At 43.5% G+C, this 17781-nt stretch overlaps 2 protein-coding genes across 13 annotated transcripts in view; one reads left to right on the forward strand and one right to left on the reverse strand.

Annotated features, from left to right (window-relative positions):
- Positions 1-21: 21 nt before the first annotated feature.
- Positions 22-1048, forward strand: TOMM6 (translocase of outer mitochondrial membrane 6). The gene is made up of 3 exons (XM_075174461.1): positions 22-160; positions 251-352; positions 730-1048. Exons 1-2 carry the CDS (start codon positions 42-44, stop codon positions 345-347), a joined length of 216 nt encoding a protein of 71 aa, XP_075030562.1. The 5' UTR covers positions 22-41; the 3' UTR covers positions 348-352; positions 730-1048.
- A 5-nt stretch (positions 1049-1053) lies between these two features.
- Positions 1054-17781, reverse strand: part of USP49 (ubiquitin specific peptidase 49) — a 35311-nt gene continuing 18583 nt past the window's right edge. For 4 of the 12 annotated variants that reach the window (XM_075174446.1, XM_075174444.1, XM_075174443.1 and 1 more), the window contains 5 exons: positions 15582-16992; positions 13542-13746; positions 11487-11595; positions 10484-10689; positions 1054-9725 (listed from right to left, as the gene is read on the reverse strand). In XM_075174446.1, the coding sequence (XP_075030547.1) occupies positions 9535-9725; positions 10484-10689; positions 11487-11595; positions 13542-13746; positions 15582-16964 (2094 nt within the window). In that variant the 5' untranslated portion in view covers positions 16965-16992 and the 3' untranslated portion in view covers positions 1054-9534. The remainder of the gene's footprint in view (positions 9726-10483; positions 10690-11486; positions 11596-13541; positions 13747-15581; positions 16993-17781) is intronic. The other 8 variants (XR_012677411.1, XR_012677412.1, XR_012677409.1 and 5 more) reach the window with 7 other exon arrangements.

Below are 17781 nucleotides of genomic sequence, written 5' to 3' on the forward strand. Positions count from 1 at the left end.
GCGCGGCGGCGGGGCGGAGCGGGGCGAGGCGAGGCGGCGGCATGGCGGCGGCGGCGGCGGCGGCGGCGGCGGCGGGCGGGCCGGGGTCCGCGCCGCAGGGGCTGCGCGGGTGGCTGCGGAGCGCTTACCGCTTCGCCACCGACCGGAACGATTTCCGCAGGTCGGGGCCGCGGGCGGGCGGGACCGGGACCGGGGCCGGGCCCGGGCCCGGGCCGCGGGCGGGAGCCATCGTTACCGGTTTCTCTTCCAGGAACCTGCTGGTGAACCTGGGGCTCTTCGCCGCTGGAGTCTGGGTCGCCCGGAACCTGACGGACATCGACCTGATGGCCCCGCAGCCCGTCCCGTAGCGGCGGTGAGGCCCGGCCGGAGCGGGGAGGGGGGCCGGCGGCAGCTGCGGGGCTGGGCGGCCCGGGAGGGCGCAGGGAGAAGAGGCCGCCGGCCCACCGGGAGCTGCTGCGTTTGTCTGTAAAATCTGCCCCCAAATATCGGTGACCCAACCGCGGCAGAGCCCCCAAAGCGCGTCAGGGCCCCCCGGGAAGGGGATGTCACCGTGCCCGGTGAGCACATCAAAGGTAATGACTAAACCCTGAGCACACTCTGGCAGCGGGAAGACCAAAGCCCAAAGCAATCTAATTTACACACAGAGTTGCAAAGCTGTGTTAAATTGCCATATGCCAGTCGACTAGACTAGAAACAACCTTGTCTAACTCTGCTTAATTGCTGACCTAGGAAAGAAAGAGCTGCAAGGGAGAAGAGCTCGCCCCCCCCCACGACCAGATGTGTTTCGCCGTTACCAGTTCCGAGACGTTCACGGGATTACGTTCTGTTCTTCCCTGCAGAGCTGCTACCCGCACTTCAAAGCTGTCGTGCTTGACACAGTGACAAGGGGGGGGGAAGTTTTTAAGTGCGAGAGGGAGAATTTATTTTCAATTCATTCTGCGAGGCGCAAGCGAGAATAGGTTCTCAAGGATGTGAAGCCATTGTGCGTGGAGTTTTCTTCTGTACCCCCATCTAGATGTTTATTAAAGTATGTAGAATAATGACATAACCCACTGGAATTTCATTTTTTTAATAAGAAACTTCAGCTTACAAAAACAAGGTGTAAAAAGAGTAAAGATTTACAAAAAATCATAAAAACATGATTTATATTTCACACCCGAAAGACAAAGGAACGAGTCCAGTCCTGGGCTGTAAGCAGGACCCATCAGCTACTTATTCAAAGGAAAAACGAAACTGTGACAAGCCCTAGGTAAACTCTAACCACCAGAAGGTTTCCTGGGTATGTCCGGATGAGATAAAGCTGGGACACTTACTGTAAAGGAATGATGACTGTGTGCGGGAAGAAGCCGCCATTTGGTGTTGCATAGCATTTTAGTGCCCTGGACTGAGACGACAGCTTGCCTTACCAACTGCAAAAGTCCAGCTGCGGGTGGGGAGCTGTTCGGGGGACAGTGGAAGCACCACACGAGGCTGACGTGAGAGCTGCGGCTGTGATTTACTCTGATGCGTTAACACAGCTCCTCCAGATGCCATTTGTAGAGCAGAGTAACTTCCCAGCCCTGAGCATTACGGCAGTAGGACTGCAACATGGCTTCAGATTCTTTGGACAGTTGCGCACGGGTTTTTATAGTTTAAGACATTCTTCTGAAGTAGCGCTGCCTCCGCGTTTTGTGACCGAGAACTGCCCCCTTGCCTGCCCCAGAGAGAAACTCATTCCACTACTGATACAGATTCTTAAAAATGCTGTTTTCAAAGCTGGTATTTTAACATCCTGTAAAGAAATGAAGTTCTTTAGAAGTACGGATAATCCAAGTTATGCAGAAACAGTTTCTGCGGGAAACGGGGATTCATTAGAACGTTAAGTCATTTTATAGTTAATCTTAGTTTTGATTTAGAACACACTAATCTCTCCCGAGGCCTGGGTTCAGGCAGGGGGCAGTTCATGCAGTTAAGTACATAAGGCTACCATAGGTGACTTACTGGATTTCGTCTTAACAAACCTTGACTAAAATAAAAGCTGCTGAACCCGTGATTAGGAGCAGTGCTTCTAGTGTGCTTGCACCGAGCTGCAAGACAGCTGGACAGATTGCCAGAAACATTCAGTAATTAATTGGATTCTCTTGTCACTTGCTGCCTGGGAGTGTCCTTGAAGCAAAGGCAGTCTCATTCATGAGCACAGCATGGCATACATCAGCTTAAGTCGTTAGTGACGTAAGTACCAGAAACTTGAAGCAGAACCTAGAGGCTGTTCTGACTTACAGCCCCCACAGAAGTCACTGAAAAACGAGGAAACCCACCCAAGCTCCAGCCTGGCTCCTCAGCCAAGAACGCGGCGCAGCATTTCACAAGGGCTGCCAGGGGATGTCATATTGAGGGAAAACTGCTCGCCTTCTATCCAGCCTTCTGCCAACAGCACCCTTCCACCAACCTCAACTTAGAGCGGGATTAACTTTTTTAAAGTGCTGAAGATTAGCTTTAATTCTGCCCTTATTCAAGTCAAGAGTGAAGCTTCCAGGGCATTAGCAGAAGCGGGGTCTCCCCGGCAGCATCCTGCCCAAGCCCGTCACACCTTAGGGGATCTCGCCCAGGCAGCACTCCTCTCGGAGAAGCTGTTTGAAGTTTGTAAGCTGTGTTTAAGTTTCTTTTATGGAAAGGCAGACCTGTAAAAAAAAGTTTTACTGGAAACAAACTTATCCACTTGTTCCTTTCCTGTAAACTGCTCATTAGATGTATAGGAGGCTGTGCCTTAAAGAGTTTGTGACTGCTTAACCAATGCTGAAGTTAAGCAGGAAAAAAATAGAACCTAATTCTCTTTTATGTGGGCTCTAGGTTGCCAGTGTAAGTTACTGTAGTTTACACATCTGACAAACTAGGCGAAAACTTGGTTTTCACATGGAAATATGTGGTTCATCTTGTAGCAGTAGGAAATAGCCTTAAGGGCCAGGCCTAGTAACGTCATTTAATGAATGGAATAAATGGAAGATGACACTTGCTATGAAAATGCTATTCCTAAATCAGAGATGTGGAGTTATGCAGTCCAAACACTACGCTAACTGTGCAAAAGAGAAGGACCCTCACAGGTGCTTATCCTAATTTCTCAGCTACCGATTCCCTTCAGCGGTGCACCACGAGCCTGTGGTGACGTTATTCATGTGCATAGCTCTAGCCTGCCCGTGCTACCATACATTCTTTAACCTTGTCTAGCCACCAACGCGGCACGGATTCGTACTAACACAGCTGTAGCAGTACAAATTATCCCCATGGTACGGATATGGTTATCTAAGGAAATAAGGCTGGCCTAAGGACTTTACTCTTAACCCTGCCATCTTGAAGGGATGTGGTTGTTCCTCTTTAGCAAGAGCAGCATTCAGAAGCCCCACGCTCCCATAAAGACATGCGCACACACAAAGCGGCTGTAAAGCAGGAACAGAAACAAGAGGAGGCCTTTACTCCAGGTCCCACCAAGTCCTGGTTTGACAAGTCAGGGCGCACCACTTCAGCATGGAAAAAAATCAATGCTGCCCACCTGCCACCTCTACTGGAAGTATGTTATCAAGACTAAAAATTACAAATCAAATTAGGTAAAGTCATCAACTGTATCATCTCCTTTCTTGCTTCCAGTTATGCAAAGCATTTACAGTGATGTTGTGGGCTTTAATTAGGTAGCTTCTTTATAAAACTTGAGAATTTGGGGTACTGTTCCTTAGGAACTGTAATATCTAATGGAAAAGCACCATTCATTTTGCCAATATCAGGCTACTGATTAGAGAAAGTTTTTGCCGCAAAAACAGTAGGAGCTTGCTGCTAACGAGACTGCGTTTGGATTTTGTTGTCTCCTCTGCCTGCAAAACACGCAATCCTCTAACACACAAGGTCCCCTTATCAGATGCTTCCTGTCTCTTCTAAACTTAGATCACAGCTTATTGCTGTGGTCGGCTTGGCTTTCTTTTTACTGGTCGTTTCATTCATCCAAACTCCTTCCCTACCCCCAGCCTGCACAAAATCAGTAGTACGGCAGTTCAAGAAGAACCCTAAGGGTACAGCGCTATGCTGTAACTGCAATGCATTCTGTATCAGGCACAAGCTTCAGAACAATAAATAGTTAACAGTGGTTAAAGTCGGTCTTGGGCCCATTGGGCTGGTGGTTTTTTTTTTGCCCCCCGCCCCCCAATGTACATTGCAAAGCTCATTTTTAAGACTTAAGAACGCTTTTGAAAGTATTTTGGCACACCATCCTTTAAACAAGTGGAACCTATACACACGCACAAAATAAAAATCAGTGCAGCAGAAGGAGCGGCCTAAAGGCGTACCCCTAAAATCAACCAAGACAAATAATCACCAGCTGGTACAGTTAACTAACGTATGTAGCTTTTGATCATTTAAACGTGGTTTTACAAATTTAGAAGCTTGCTAGAATGCTTTACATTCCCATCTGCAATAAACAGGTATCAATATTAATGTAACAGACACCAAAAAACCACTGAACTGAGGTTTTATATTCCCACAGGCAGTAAATTCTCAACCTAAGTCCATCCTATCTGATCTCAAACCTGCTGAAGGGATTAGAAGCACACAAAAAGGCAGTGTTCAGAGCTGGTGCTTGGATTTTACTATTTACTTTGAAGAAGGGACACTTGGCCACGTTAGACAACTGTATCTATTGCATATTAAATTTATGCAGGCATTACCACGGCATGCTTTTGCTCATGTGTGGAAGTATTTGCTAGGCTGCTGAGAGGAAACCTGTGCAAACATTGCCATGACAATGGGAACTAGATTTTTTTTTCTTTTCTAAACCAGCAATTAGCATTAGGTTTGAAACAGAAGGTGCTTCCCAAAGCTACAGCTACTCTACCAAAAACCCCACTGAAGTTTTTAATCCTTGCTCTATGCTACATGCTCTGACAGACGTCAACTTACTGACCTGACTGGAGGGGCCTGGATGACATAAGAAAATCTAAGAAGCCAAATGTAATCTGCCTTTGAACAAGCTGTTATTTGAATTATTAAAACACAGAGATTTCAAACATAAAACACTAAAACACTAGCTTCTGAGCTTGCTGGTAAACTTCATTCACATACAGATACGAAATGTAAAAATGTCAGTGATACCGAGTACTTGTAAAAACACACAAATCTGTCTGCTGCTTCAGTCAGGAGGGGGGAATTCACGACTGACTTCCCAACGTTTCTGTCCCATGCAAAATATTATTGGGTACAAGGCACCAAATCTAAGGAATCATACACAATTTGTCCAAAAACTGTATTGGCAGATAAAACTAATCTCCCTGTCTCTTGCTTACATAGTTCTCATTCTGCAGCACCATTGACTTCCACTGGAGCTCATCCCGGGGTAATCTGGCAACAGCTAGGAGTTTCGTTAAGTCTCTCTCACTGGGATGCAATTAAGCATATTCAGGCTTGGGGACATTACAATCAATAGAAGAGTTTCTAAATTACCACCAAGATAATATTTATGCTAGAGGCCTTGCCTTCTAAAAGCAAAAAACCCTCCTGATAGCGAGTCCATCGGACACGCTTAATGCTTTTACCATTTCCAATTTTATTCTTACACTCAAAAAAACGTCTGGAGGTCCCTAAGTAAGTGGGGGTGGTACTGCCACCCAGAAAAGTTCGACGTCAAGCATTTAATATGCATTATTCCATTTGCCGCTTCACATTAACAACTTCAAAGCCAGACCAGAGAATTGTTCTGGTCAGAACGAACGGGGGAAGTGCTTTGCAGAGGAACTGTTTTTGCAGTATGCATAGTTTAACCTGGGAATACAGACAGTCAAGGGATAACATAAAGGCAAATTTATGTAACTAACTTGCTAGTGGAATAAAGTTCGCTAAAGTAAAGTGTTTTCCAACAATTGCAGCAGATGCTGTATCATAACCTGGCCATGAATACATTAAGATTCTTCATTCTTAAAAACATACAATTAAGGAATGCCAATTTACTTACAAGTTGAATGGAATAAGGATATGCTGGGAACGGTTCTGTCCCAAAGGCTGCATGCTCACGAGGCTGACAGTCTGCCAGCGTACAGTGGCTTCCTACGCCTTCAGACAATAACCTGCGAGGGGCCGAGAATCTCGCACTTGCTCTGAGCATCTCTCAAGGCAGCTGACTCCTTGCTGCAAGACTGGAACCCCAGTACAGGAATCCCAGCACACAGAGAAACCAATTCTGCTCCCAGTTGCACCAAAGTAAAGGTTTTTCTGTTGCAGACACTTAGCTTGCATCTCACAACTGTGGCCACTGAACTTCACGCATGAGTTAAATTACATCATCTGCCTATGTGTTTGCAGAAGCAGAGCCTTAAACCTGGAATTATTCTAAATATCCATCAGTGTATTAGCAGGATTTGAAGCCATACCATTAAAGGAGGGACAAAGTTTGCTTTACAGGCTACCCTTTGTCAGGCATTCATTTAAGAGGGCTTCGTTGTAATTGCAAGTAGTATGGTCATCTTACTGATGTAGAGAGGTAACTTCCAGTCAGAACTTCTGGCAAACGGGACACTATAAAACAGTGTCCACCATGGAGGGAGCATTGGGCTACGCTTATATAAAGAAGCCTGCAGTAGACAAATATAAACCAAACAGCATAAAAAATGCTATACGCTATCGCTTCCAAATAAAAGCTAAATATTACAGAAACCTCACAGTGTTGGAAAAAGCAAGTTTATTTACTTTGAAGTATAATTCATTCCTTCCCTATCAGGGCAATCATTCTTCTGACTGCAGTATCTCCACATCTCAGCACAACTAGGCTAACGTCACATGGAGAGGCCACCGATGTCAAAAGATGTCACCAGCAAATGCTACAAAATCTGCTTGGGCAATCAGATGCAGCAATGGCTACAGGTACGCTCCCAGCTCCCCATCCCCTCTGCAACCTACTCGATTCACGTGACAACTGTATGACCACCTGCATTCAAATATTAATGCAAAACACTCAGTCAAAAGATGAGCATTCATAGCAAAGCGTCTCGGCTCGCTGCAGTAACAACTAACGCTGCATTATGGTTTGCCTTTCTATTGAACTTGTATATAAACAGGGCCAGCACGGCTAAGGGATTCAGGAAGTGAACGCACCACAGTAAACCATGACTGTCACTTAGAAGAATATAATCCTCTTAAAGGGTGAATAGGCCTGGAAGGACAGATGCATGGGAAAAATACCAGTTTTCCCTTCCACCTCTTAAGATTAAAAAGGCAATGTTAAGCACTATTTTTCCTTTAATTTTCCTTTTGAGACACACAGTCTTCACAGAGCATATGTTCTGCTCTAGAAAAGGATCCATCATGTATCTGATAATCACAAGCACTAGATTTTGATTCCTTCAGGAATGTCAACTTCTACCGGTGCTGAACCCAACTCAGCTTCCCCTGCAATCAGCAGAGTCACATTTACTTTTATTGGATCTCAATTTGGCCTATTGCATTTTTATTAATTTTATTTACTGGTAGCACAAAAAATCTCCCTACCTAGTAAATACAAAGATATACAGACATTCATAAGAAATCCTTCCAGACTCTGCTACATTTAGAGAACCAAAACTAAAACTTTTTAATCAGTTCCCATAGGACTGTTTCAAACTGTCTTGTCTCCAAAAAAATAAGAGCATATGATCTCAAAATTATACTTAATTGTCAAAAAGACAGTTTTTGTAGGCTCAAAAAGCAGCACGTTGCTCAGACGTACAAGAAATGGGAAACTTTAAGGACAGAGAAGACGCAGTGAGACACTGTGCTCTGACAAAATAAAAGTTTCTTGTTTGCTGTGCTCATCTCTGCGTGGCTGAAGCACTTAACAGCAGCCAAAGTGAGAGAGACCAATTTGACCCATAGGACAGGAGATTAAAAGTCACAGAAGTGGCAGTGGAAAGAGAGGAATGGTATTTGGGAAACTTACCTCTTCACCCCCTCCAACAACAACGTAGGGTTGTCAGCGTGTGTCTGATGGGCAAATGCTGACAAGAATAAAAGGAGAAGAGGAAGGAAGAGAAACATACTTTCAGAACTTCTCTGCTTGAAAATGGAACCAATTTTTTTTGAAGAACCTCATATTTTAGATTACTTCACCTTTAACCACTCAAAAAACCCAAACCATCAAGATTGAAAGACGTCACGTCTCTTTGCAGTTACATATTCAGATTTGATTAAAACATGAAATGTGAACAGCCAAACCCCAAATTATAAAAACACCTGAGGTGCAACTGTAGGCTGAGAAGTGACTATAAATAGTCAACTAAGGCCCTATGTTTCTCATAGAATTCTAAAATCAAGACGATTACAGATACAGACATTTTCATAGCCTTTCAAACTCAACATGGAATTTGAGATTTAACTACATTCCTTCCCTTTATGTCCCAGCAGAAATAAAGACTTCACAGGCTGAATTCTGCGCACTACATCTGTGCAACTCAGTGCCTTCGGTCAGTCTGGGCCTCGTGTGACAACCGCAATAAATGAATATTTCCATTACAGAAGCAGTAACAGAAGCTAGCTCCGTCTCCCACCATTGTGGCACTACCACCACCCCGTTCCCCTGAGGAAAACAAGCCACACTTGTAAAAAAGTGCTAGTTTGCCAGTGTAAGATCCCTCCATGCTCTATGCTTCTGCTGCCACAGCTGTGCAAGCCAGGGCTCAGACTTCTTTATAAACCTGGTCAACAAAGTTATGCCAGCAGAAGCCTGTAGTATAGGCTTTGTTTTCGCTGCCACTGTAAACAGATATGACACACAGGTACATTCCTGTTTATTACAGAGTTTTGGTTTTGTTTTTAAACACACTTTCTCCAGAGCAGAACTGTTTTAAAATCACATTGCTAGTGAATTTAGCTGCCAATTCAGTTCAGCCCAGGGAAAAAACCATCAAGTGTGCACACAGCCCCAGTAACACTGAGAAAGAGAGCTGTTGACCAAGCTTGCCAGCCAGGGGTTTGCCCTCAACTGATGGCAAAGAAATTGAGGCCTGGGGGAATATTTTCTCTGGTAGAAGAACGTTAAACATTTCTCCAGCAAGAATGGCTCTCAGGGCAGTCAACTCCATCTATCCAACAACCGTTCAAATAAATACCTGGGTGACTGTGTGATTCAAATCTGAATGGCATTGAAGGGAAGGGTACTATACCTGTTCCTTCTGGAGTTTTATCAGCATTACTAGGTACTGACGGTTTTTGAAGCCAGTTGAATGCTTCTATTTCCTGGTTGTGCTCATTTGTTACACGCCTTATGCAATTCCTTTTTGATATGAGATGAATGATATACAGCATCAAACTTTCTCATTTCATTTTGTGAGTGTAATTTAACAACAAGATGCTTTAAAAACAAGATTCTGACTACAATCTTATGTGTCAGAATTGCACAGCTCGATATGCTTTTCCAGACCCTGGGCGGCAAACATCGTGATCCGATCCCCTTCCTGCAGCGAGCCTTTTTTCCTTACAAAGAGGAAAGATGTGAATGCCAATGGTTTTAAAAAAAAACTGAGACTGTTGATTGAGTTACAGAACTTCCCATCATGGGAATGTCAGTCTTCTGTCCTTATCACTATTTTTGGACGGCACCTGAGCTTGGAGTTGTTTTTCTGAGATTTTTGCTTTGTCCTGCACTGTTCTTTGAGTGTAAAAAAGAATGTAGGCCTGGGTTTTGCACACCTCCTCCACGCTACATACATTCAGTTTGGAGTCATTGCAGTGGACCCAAAAACCTAGGAATCAAAGTGAGAAAGAGGACATTAGTAAGGAAGGCATAATTCCTTCCGGATACATTTTGGAACTGTTCATAGGAAACATCCACAGAGAAAAAGGGCAATGTAGGAGAAAAGGCATCTCTAGCTTTTCCTCTACAGATGCTTTGGAAAGGAGTTTCTAATCTGGAAAACATTTTGATCATTTCTGTGATGTTCACAGAGTTTAGAAATACCAAATTGTAATTTAAGCCCAAAAACTCAATTAGGAAAATAAAAATTCCCTGGAGATAGCCAATTTGTACCTCTTTCTGCACAAGTCAGAAGGCAGAGTCAATGCTAACTCAGCTGCAGAAAGAGACTGCTGGAAATTCACAAAAACCCTGCGGATGTTATTCATGAATAGTTCCTGTCCAGTTTCAAAACACTTTCTGTTTATCTCATCATCCCAAGGATACTGAGAAAAGACACCCAGCTGGAACAGCTCCACAGAGTTAAATCGCATGATAAAATGAAGCATTCATGCTGTTAACAGCAAGCAATAAAAGGCATCCCGAAGGGCCGCAAAGCAAAGAGCAGCAATCTGTGGCTTTATGGAAAAAAAAAAGAAAACAAAAAAAGAAAACATGCTACTAGCAATACATTCTGGGAAACAAACTACCGAATGTCAGGAACGTGATTCCAAACAACTTTGATCATAAAGCTTTACAACGCACTACGTCTACGGAATAAAACACAAGTTTCTTGAATTTGTTTCCCCCGTAATAAGGCACACGCACCTCCCTCTGTGTTGTAGCAATATGCTGTGTAGTGTCCTGAGCCAAACCCTTTCCCGTGATGCATCACCACAGCGGAGAGGTCATAGACAAAGGTCTCTTTGTCAAGAGAGGAGAGAGAGTCCCTGCAGCAGTAAGGTTCCATGTTTAATACCTGGTCAAAGAGGACATGGACCCCAATCTTCTCACGGTGATTACGTTCAGACCACCTGCAAACACAAGGGCACGAATCAAAGACTCGGGGTCCTGCTTCTCGACAGCGGTACCGGGCTGCGGGAAGATGCACACAAAAGTAGCCACTGCTAAACAACTCTGAAGAGCTTTCTGTGCTAGGGTCAAGTAGGCGTCATATAATTTTCTCCTTCTGTTTTCACTCTAACATCTACTACAGTCATCTTTTCCATACAGCTGATTCTGTCACTGATGCCCGTTTGTTATTTGTTGAGATTTGCAACAGCCAAACACAAAGAAAGCCAAACATCTACTGTGACAGTCAAACAGCATTTAAGATACTCAGTTATATAAATATAAACCACACACAACTCAATTGCCTGTGCTAACCATTTTAGAAACTTTTCATAATATTTTGAACTTTGTCTGCTATGTTTTATTCAACAGGTAAATACATAATATTGGCATGTAACTATTACGGGCTTCCAGCTTCAACAAATCTTTCACTCAACCGATCAGTTCATCCATCTCTCAGCCACTGTTTCAAGTCATCTGCAAACTCAGACAAACACTGTTGCGTACAATTCAAGGAAGTCAGTATTAATATTTACAAAACATTACATTGTGTATATAGCAGAAAACAGGCTACAAACAGGCTACTGATTGTAATGTAAGTAGTACTCTGAGAGGGTATCACGCATCTGGTTTGGGCAAAATGTTTATAAACATGCATTTCCCAGAAAGCAAGAGAAGTTACAGGCCCACACTAATCACTTCTTTCCAAAAAGACAGAGGCAAGTCGCTTGCCTGACCCCATGTAGTGTGCCCCACTCACCTGAATCGTTTAAGGTGCAGTCGGAGGACCTGAGGTAGTCTGTAGATCATTAACTGCTTTTTAGCTTCACTCAGAACAAGAGGTTTAGGAGAAGACTTTCGCCGTTTGCCTACCAAAAACCCAAACAAACAACAGAGAAAACCAAGGCAAAGATTGTTAGGGTGCAATTAATTTTCAGAAGGGGAAAAGACCACATCGTGAACTCTTTTTCTTCCACTAGCAGTAGCCAGCTCACATGCACTCATAGGATGGACACGCAAGAAAACATTTCTTATGAATTCCCTCACAGAGCAGGAACTTCTCTACGACCAAAACTCACACGTTTAAAAATACTTAAACTGTTTCACTTTTGTGATGCTTATAACCACATAATCAGTTATCACCTTCAAGCTGCTCATGCTGACACTTTGCTCTCAGAAATACACCAGAAATATTAAGACAGAGCTAGTGCCAAAGACATCTAGGGTTGTAGCAGTTTCAACAGGTGAACTACCAGCATACAAATAACGCTCTTTGACATTGTATTCTGTCTACTACTTGGATCCTCTTACACCACTAGAGTAAGGCTTGTAGTAGCAAGCTTCACTAGCTCAAGAGTATTAATACAAGTCAGAGGAAAATGCTTCCAGCAAGGTTCCACCTCTCGCAGTGTTTTTCCCTGCCCAAGAACAGAAAACAACCTCTGAATCGACACTGGAGAAGAGGGAAAAAGGTTCCCCTTCCCAGTGATTACTCTTTCCAGGACACTGAACATACGACTACAGCAGGAGGAAGACAGGTGGCTTTCCGAGCTTCCAATAAGAAATGTACCTGTTAATTAGATTTCTGCACCTCACTGCACCAGTTCAGAACAGATGGGTTGCTCCTCCTCTATCACGTCTGACAAGCAATGCCTCCAATAGTTTTTGGCACCTAGACGCAGGCTGGTCGCCTTTCCCTGACTTTTTTCAGCTGGTTAATGTTTCCTTAGCCATTTAACTCTGAAGTAACTATTAAAATTCGGGCTTTCCCAAAGAATCAAAGAAAACAGAGTTAAGATGAAGCTGTACTCATCCATATCGACACTTTGTGACCATTACTTGTGAATCAGAATCTGTTCAAATTGTATTTGGCTTTGTTTCAAGAACATCTAGTCAGCGATTATTTCCTAACGCTTTGTGAGGATGTTTGGTAATAGATTTGCAAGTTGATAGATAACAGATCTCTACAAATATTTGCTACTTCAGCTGCTTAGTTGCAATGTAAGTCAAATTATTGGCATTTTCCTCCCAAGGGGATGAACGTTTGCCATAAATACCTGCATGAAAAAAATTTCAAATCCAGCTTATCAGAATAGCTGAGCTGCATGATTACACACAAGGCTAAAATTATTTTCAGGCATATAATGACCTTACACTCAGACCTACTACAGGAAAGCAGAAGTCATCTTCTAGCTGAGCGCAGCAAAATATGTGCATTCATATAACAGGTAATACGTTAACCTGAGACTCCCAGAATAATGTCAGTTCATTGCTTTTTGACAAAATGCCTACAGAGAGATGGAAACTCTAACCTGGCAGCAGACCTTGAGAACTCTGCATTTGTGATTTCTGGTTAAAGGATTCAATCAAGAACAAGCAGCATATAGATGACTTGTTATAAAAGCTTTCCTGCCATGCAGAGATGAGCAAACCATAGGGGATAAGATTCCTTTTTTTGTCTCTAAATCCAACCCCCTTCCCCCCAAAAAAATTCTTGAAGTTGCCTTCCCTTTCCCCTCCAACAGAAGCAGCAAGAGCAGTTCTGAACAAGGTCGTATTAAACCCTTAGTAAGTTGCGCTGCTGAATGGCAGAGATGAGAGAAGAATGATATATCGGTTCCAAAGTGATACCCAAAGGAGCAGAAGCTATCAACAGGAGAAAACAAAACAGCATGAGCAGCGAGGAAGAACACAGTTTTCATATACGTATAGGCCATGACACGTTTTCAGACACACAAAACACACATCAGGAACCTTACACTCGGAAAACAGACGGAGCTTCTAATGGCAAAGACATCAGCAGGATCCGACTTACTGTTGCACTGGTCACACGCGTATATCCTCCCTTCCAGAGCTTCGGTCTCGGTGAACTTGGCCAACATTTCTGTCAGCATGCACTCTGTCTGATTAACAGGGACGATCCCTTTCTCGATAGAGTGATAGCGCTCGGGGAATTCCAGGGAAAGATCCCAGAAGGGCTCAACGGTGTTGGATTTGTAGTTGCATGTTATGCAGGTGACCTGGGAATGAAACGTGTATACACAAATGAAGTTATGTACATGTACACTGGCAGACTGGCATTTACATTCACACCTAAAGAGCAAGTTTATGCCCAAAAGGCAGTGCAGTTTCACAGACATAAAGACAATCTGCGAGTCGAGAAAAACTCTACTTACTTGCAGTCTGAAAGCTGTCTATCTTGAGCAGATAATTTAAAATACTTTCACAATTCTCAAAAAAAAGTTGAGACAATATTCACCTTTATGGGATTCACTTCCTCAGATAAACACCATTACAGGTATAATACCAATTCACAGTTGGGTAACAAGCACCTTGGATCTGTTTTCTACTACAAAAAGTACACGTTAGCATTTATCATGCAGTCTTCCTTCCATATTTTCTCTACTTTCCTTGCATATTTCAAAGTGTATAATTCATTTAATGTTTCATCTGCTAACTGAATAAAAATTATTCATGAATGGAGCATGAAAGGACAAATTTCAGATGCACTTGTTTTCTTACGTCATCCCAGAGCATTATAAATAAGAACAGCAGAAAAGTTTTCAATTAAGCTCAGAGGCAGCAAGTGAGAACATGAGGAGGTAACAAAACCAGAAAGCAGATCTGGTCAGACTGTGCGTTCTTGTGAGAACCATCCACCAGCAACCGACTTCCAACCTTGCAGCTTCGTGCACTGAAGGCACCAGTAACTTCACGATGAACTCGTAGCTAGCAGATAGGGAAGGAAGTCTTCTGTGCGTAGAGGGGTTTGAAATTAAATACGGTACATGTACACAAGAGTTACATAAGGAGAATAAATAACTCGGCAAGCTATTTATAGTAGCAGATAAATTATTACAAATTATCATAGTAGCAGATAAATTACACTGATCCGTGAACATCTTCATGCTGTTAACAGACCTACCACTGAATCTAGAACATGCACCATCTTCCAGAGTCAAGAGACAACTGAACAAAGAGCTTTTAGTTAAGAAGTCCACAAGAAGTTCATGCACTGCAGAGATGATTCAAATGAACCATGACTTCAAGCATCCTTTCCCTGAAAAGCCAAAGGCTTTAACTTGAAAAATACACCTTTTAATCTTTAATGTGCACGTAAGTTCTTATGAGTAGTAAGCTTAGTAAGACTGGCACTGAGAAGGACGATATAAATAGTAATGAGAACGCACACATACAATATGCTTTGTGGTCTGATCTTGCAAACCCTTGAGTGTCAAGTTATGCACACATTTCATTTCTCCTGGAAAGCAAAGGTAGCTGAGGACTTTCAAAATGCACTGGGCTCTCAGAGTCTGCCTCATGGGGAATAATATGTTTCAGACAAGGGAACGGCACAGGAATAAGAGACCGAGCGCCATGACAGGCACTTTCAGCTCCTACAGAAACGTATGTTAAGCACGCTCAGTATCTCGAGATGACTTTCATATGCCTGGAAAAAAAAAAATTGTCACAGAGAGCTTAATCTTTATAGCACAAGAGGACTGCCCTCTCTGTCCTTCATCATATTCTTTCTAGCCACAGAAACAAAGCCAGGAAGGGACAAAACAAATTACAAAGACACTTTAAAAACATGGTAAAAACTTAAAACTAAGGGCTCAGAACTTCTGTGCTTGTGCAGATTTCATTCTGAAGTAGCAAAAGTCAACAGAATTTACAATACACGTGACAAGTATCAAAAACGCTGACAACCTGCACAGCAGCCCAACAGATTTCTTCCTCGGGAGGCACTCCTAACCAATTCCTCTTACTTATCCAGTGGTTCCTCAAGAAACAGAGCCTTTGCTCCTTGGTGTGAGTGGCTCCAATTGATTTCTGTGCAAAAGTAGGTGCATACCTGACTAAGCAACTGCCCATGAAAAATGGTGTTCACCACCTTCAGGACCTGCTTGGTGAGCTTCCTCTGTGAGAAAGGGATAAGGATCCTGCGCTTTGTTCCTTCCGACTCCAGCTCCTGCTGTACTTTATCCAACAACTCGCAGAGAAATTCCTGAGCGTCCTGCTGATCGTAACCTCGAAACGCTGGGATCAGACTCCACACAGAGTGCAGCATGGCAAAGGGCGACACGAGCGCCCACTTGCCAGACCACATCACTCTGAAGAGGGTGTGCAATTCGTGACAGAGGGAGATGTGCTTTGAACTTGGTTCCTTGGGTTGTATTAGTTCTAAACTCCTGCTTATTGAGGAGCCACCATTTAAGCCAGCTGGCAAGCTCTGCGTGCCATATGATCCCACTTTGTCAGTCTTCCCTGACTCATTAGCAGCAGATCCATTTGCCAATTTGCCAGGCATCCTAGACTTCCCATTCACAGTTTTGGCTAAGAGTTCTTCTGTTTCACAGAGATCAAGTGTCAAAAAACATTCTCTAAATTTCTGGAGGTGACTTAGCACTTGCAGAATAGAATTCATATAACATGTGTTTCCCAGGTTCCTTAGACCCGTTACCCCGGGAGTCATCAGAGGCTTACGCCGGATGGAATAAAACTGTTTGAATCTGCTGCTCTGCATCTGCCTTGAGGTAGGGGAAGCGGTCGCCACCTCCCTGAATTTCCTTGGAATCAAGTTGTCTCTGTGCACGTGAGACAACAGCCTTGCACTCTTCCTCGGAGGAGTGTTTGCCAGCTCCTCCAGGAGTTGTCTCTTCATCTCCTGCCGCCGCTGCCTAGCTGCCTCCTTCTTTTTCTCCAACTCCTCCATTTGTTTCTTTTGTTTTAATTTTAGCTGGCCTCTAGAGCTCTTATCAAACCAGGTCCGCAGCGCCTTCGCAAGCAAGGACTGACGCCTGTGCCAGAGAGCTGTAAGCATCTGAGATTGTCCCTGAGGGCTCCTTTGATGGCTGCACATGTCCTCTCCCAAAGCCATTGATCGCAATGTCCTGCCACTTCTTGTTGACGGATCATGTTTTTGACTTTTAATTGCTGACAGAGAACTTCTCAGCAATTTCAAATCACCCTCCGGGTTATCATTCAAGACATAATCTTCACAAAGGTAACAAAAGACATACAGATCATTAACTTCCATTGCCAACGGATGCCTGGTTTCTTCAAAGTGTTTAAGTGCATGCTCCTCGATGTACCTCCCACAGGCTACGTGGGAGCACTTCAGACAAGCCCAGATAGATTCAGTTGTCTGGCAGTCCACGCAGTGCCACTTCTGGGGGTTCAGGATAGAGTGGTCCTGGGCGAGTCGTAGCCGCCCAACATGTTTGCATCTATCCATGTCTTACAGAAGTCTTCGCTGCTTTGACCTTGGAAGGCAAAAAACAGAAAGAAAAGGACCTTAGAGCCACTATACATATTTAAAATGACCTCTTTTGTACCAGCTGTAAAGACCTGTAAAAACACAGATGTCGCGTCTTGTCAATCCCAACCGCAGTTTTCCCTCAACCGACTACATTATTTCTGCGCGCAGTTTCTTTAAAAGCAGTTTTTAGTACTAGCAGAAGATATTGGATTGACAAGGTCTACAGAATAAAACTGTCTAGCTGTCTACTAAGGACGGCCCAGACAGCTGCCAGCACGCCTTACCCAACCTGAATGGCTCGCTTCCAAGGAGAAAAAGATTAATTCAGTCCACACACACATTTGATCTTTAGCTGCCCTCTTGAAATTGATACATACAAAATGAATTTGGAATTGGAATGCATGTCATCAGGAACTAGACTGAGGTTACCAACTTCTCGCAGAAGCCACGAAAATATCAGATAATTGTCATAACCAGAGCGTTTGCAAGTCCGCAGGCTTTACATTCTACCCTCGAATCCTCTGATTTCCTACAGCCTCCCAAACATTTTAATGTTTAAAAAGAATCATCAGGGAAAAAAACCAAAATGCGTAACACCATGTTATAGTAAACCTAAAGGAACATCTGCATGTGTACATGTTTGCATGAGCACACATAAACAGAAAAAGCAACTGATTTACTAAATTGCTATACTGTAACTGAAGAGAAATCAAAGCAGGGATGCTAGAAGGCGCAAAAAGTTTTCACTCTGCGTCCTGCGCCCATATGTTTTATAAAAGATACTCAGCCGTAC

Source organism: Calonectris borealis, chromosome 26 (genome assembly GCF_964195595.1).
Source record: "Calonectris borealis chromosome 26, bCalBor7.hap1.2, whole genome shotgun sequence".
NCBI lineage: Eukaryota > Metazoa > Chordata > Aves > Procellariiformes > Procellariidae > Calonectris > Calonectris borealis.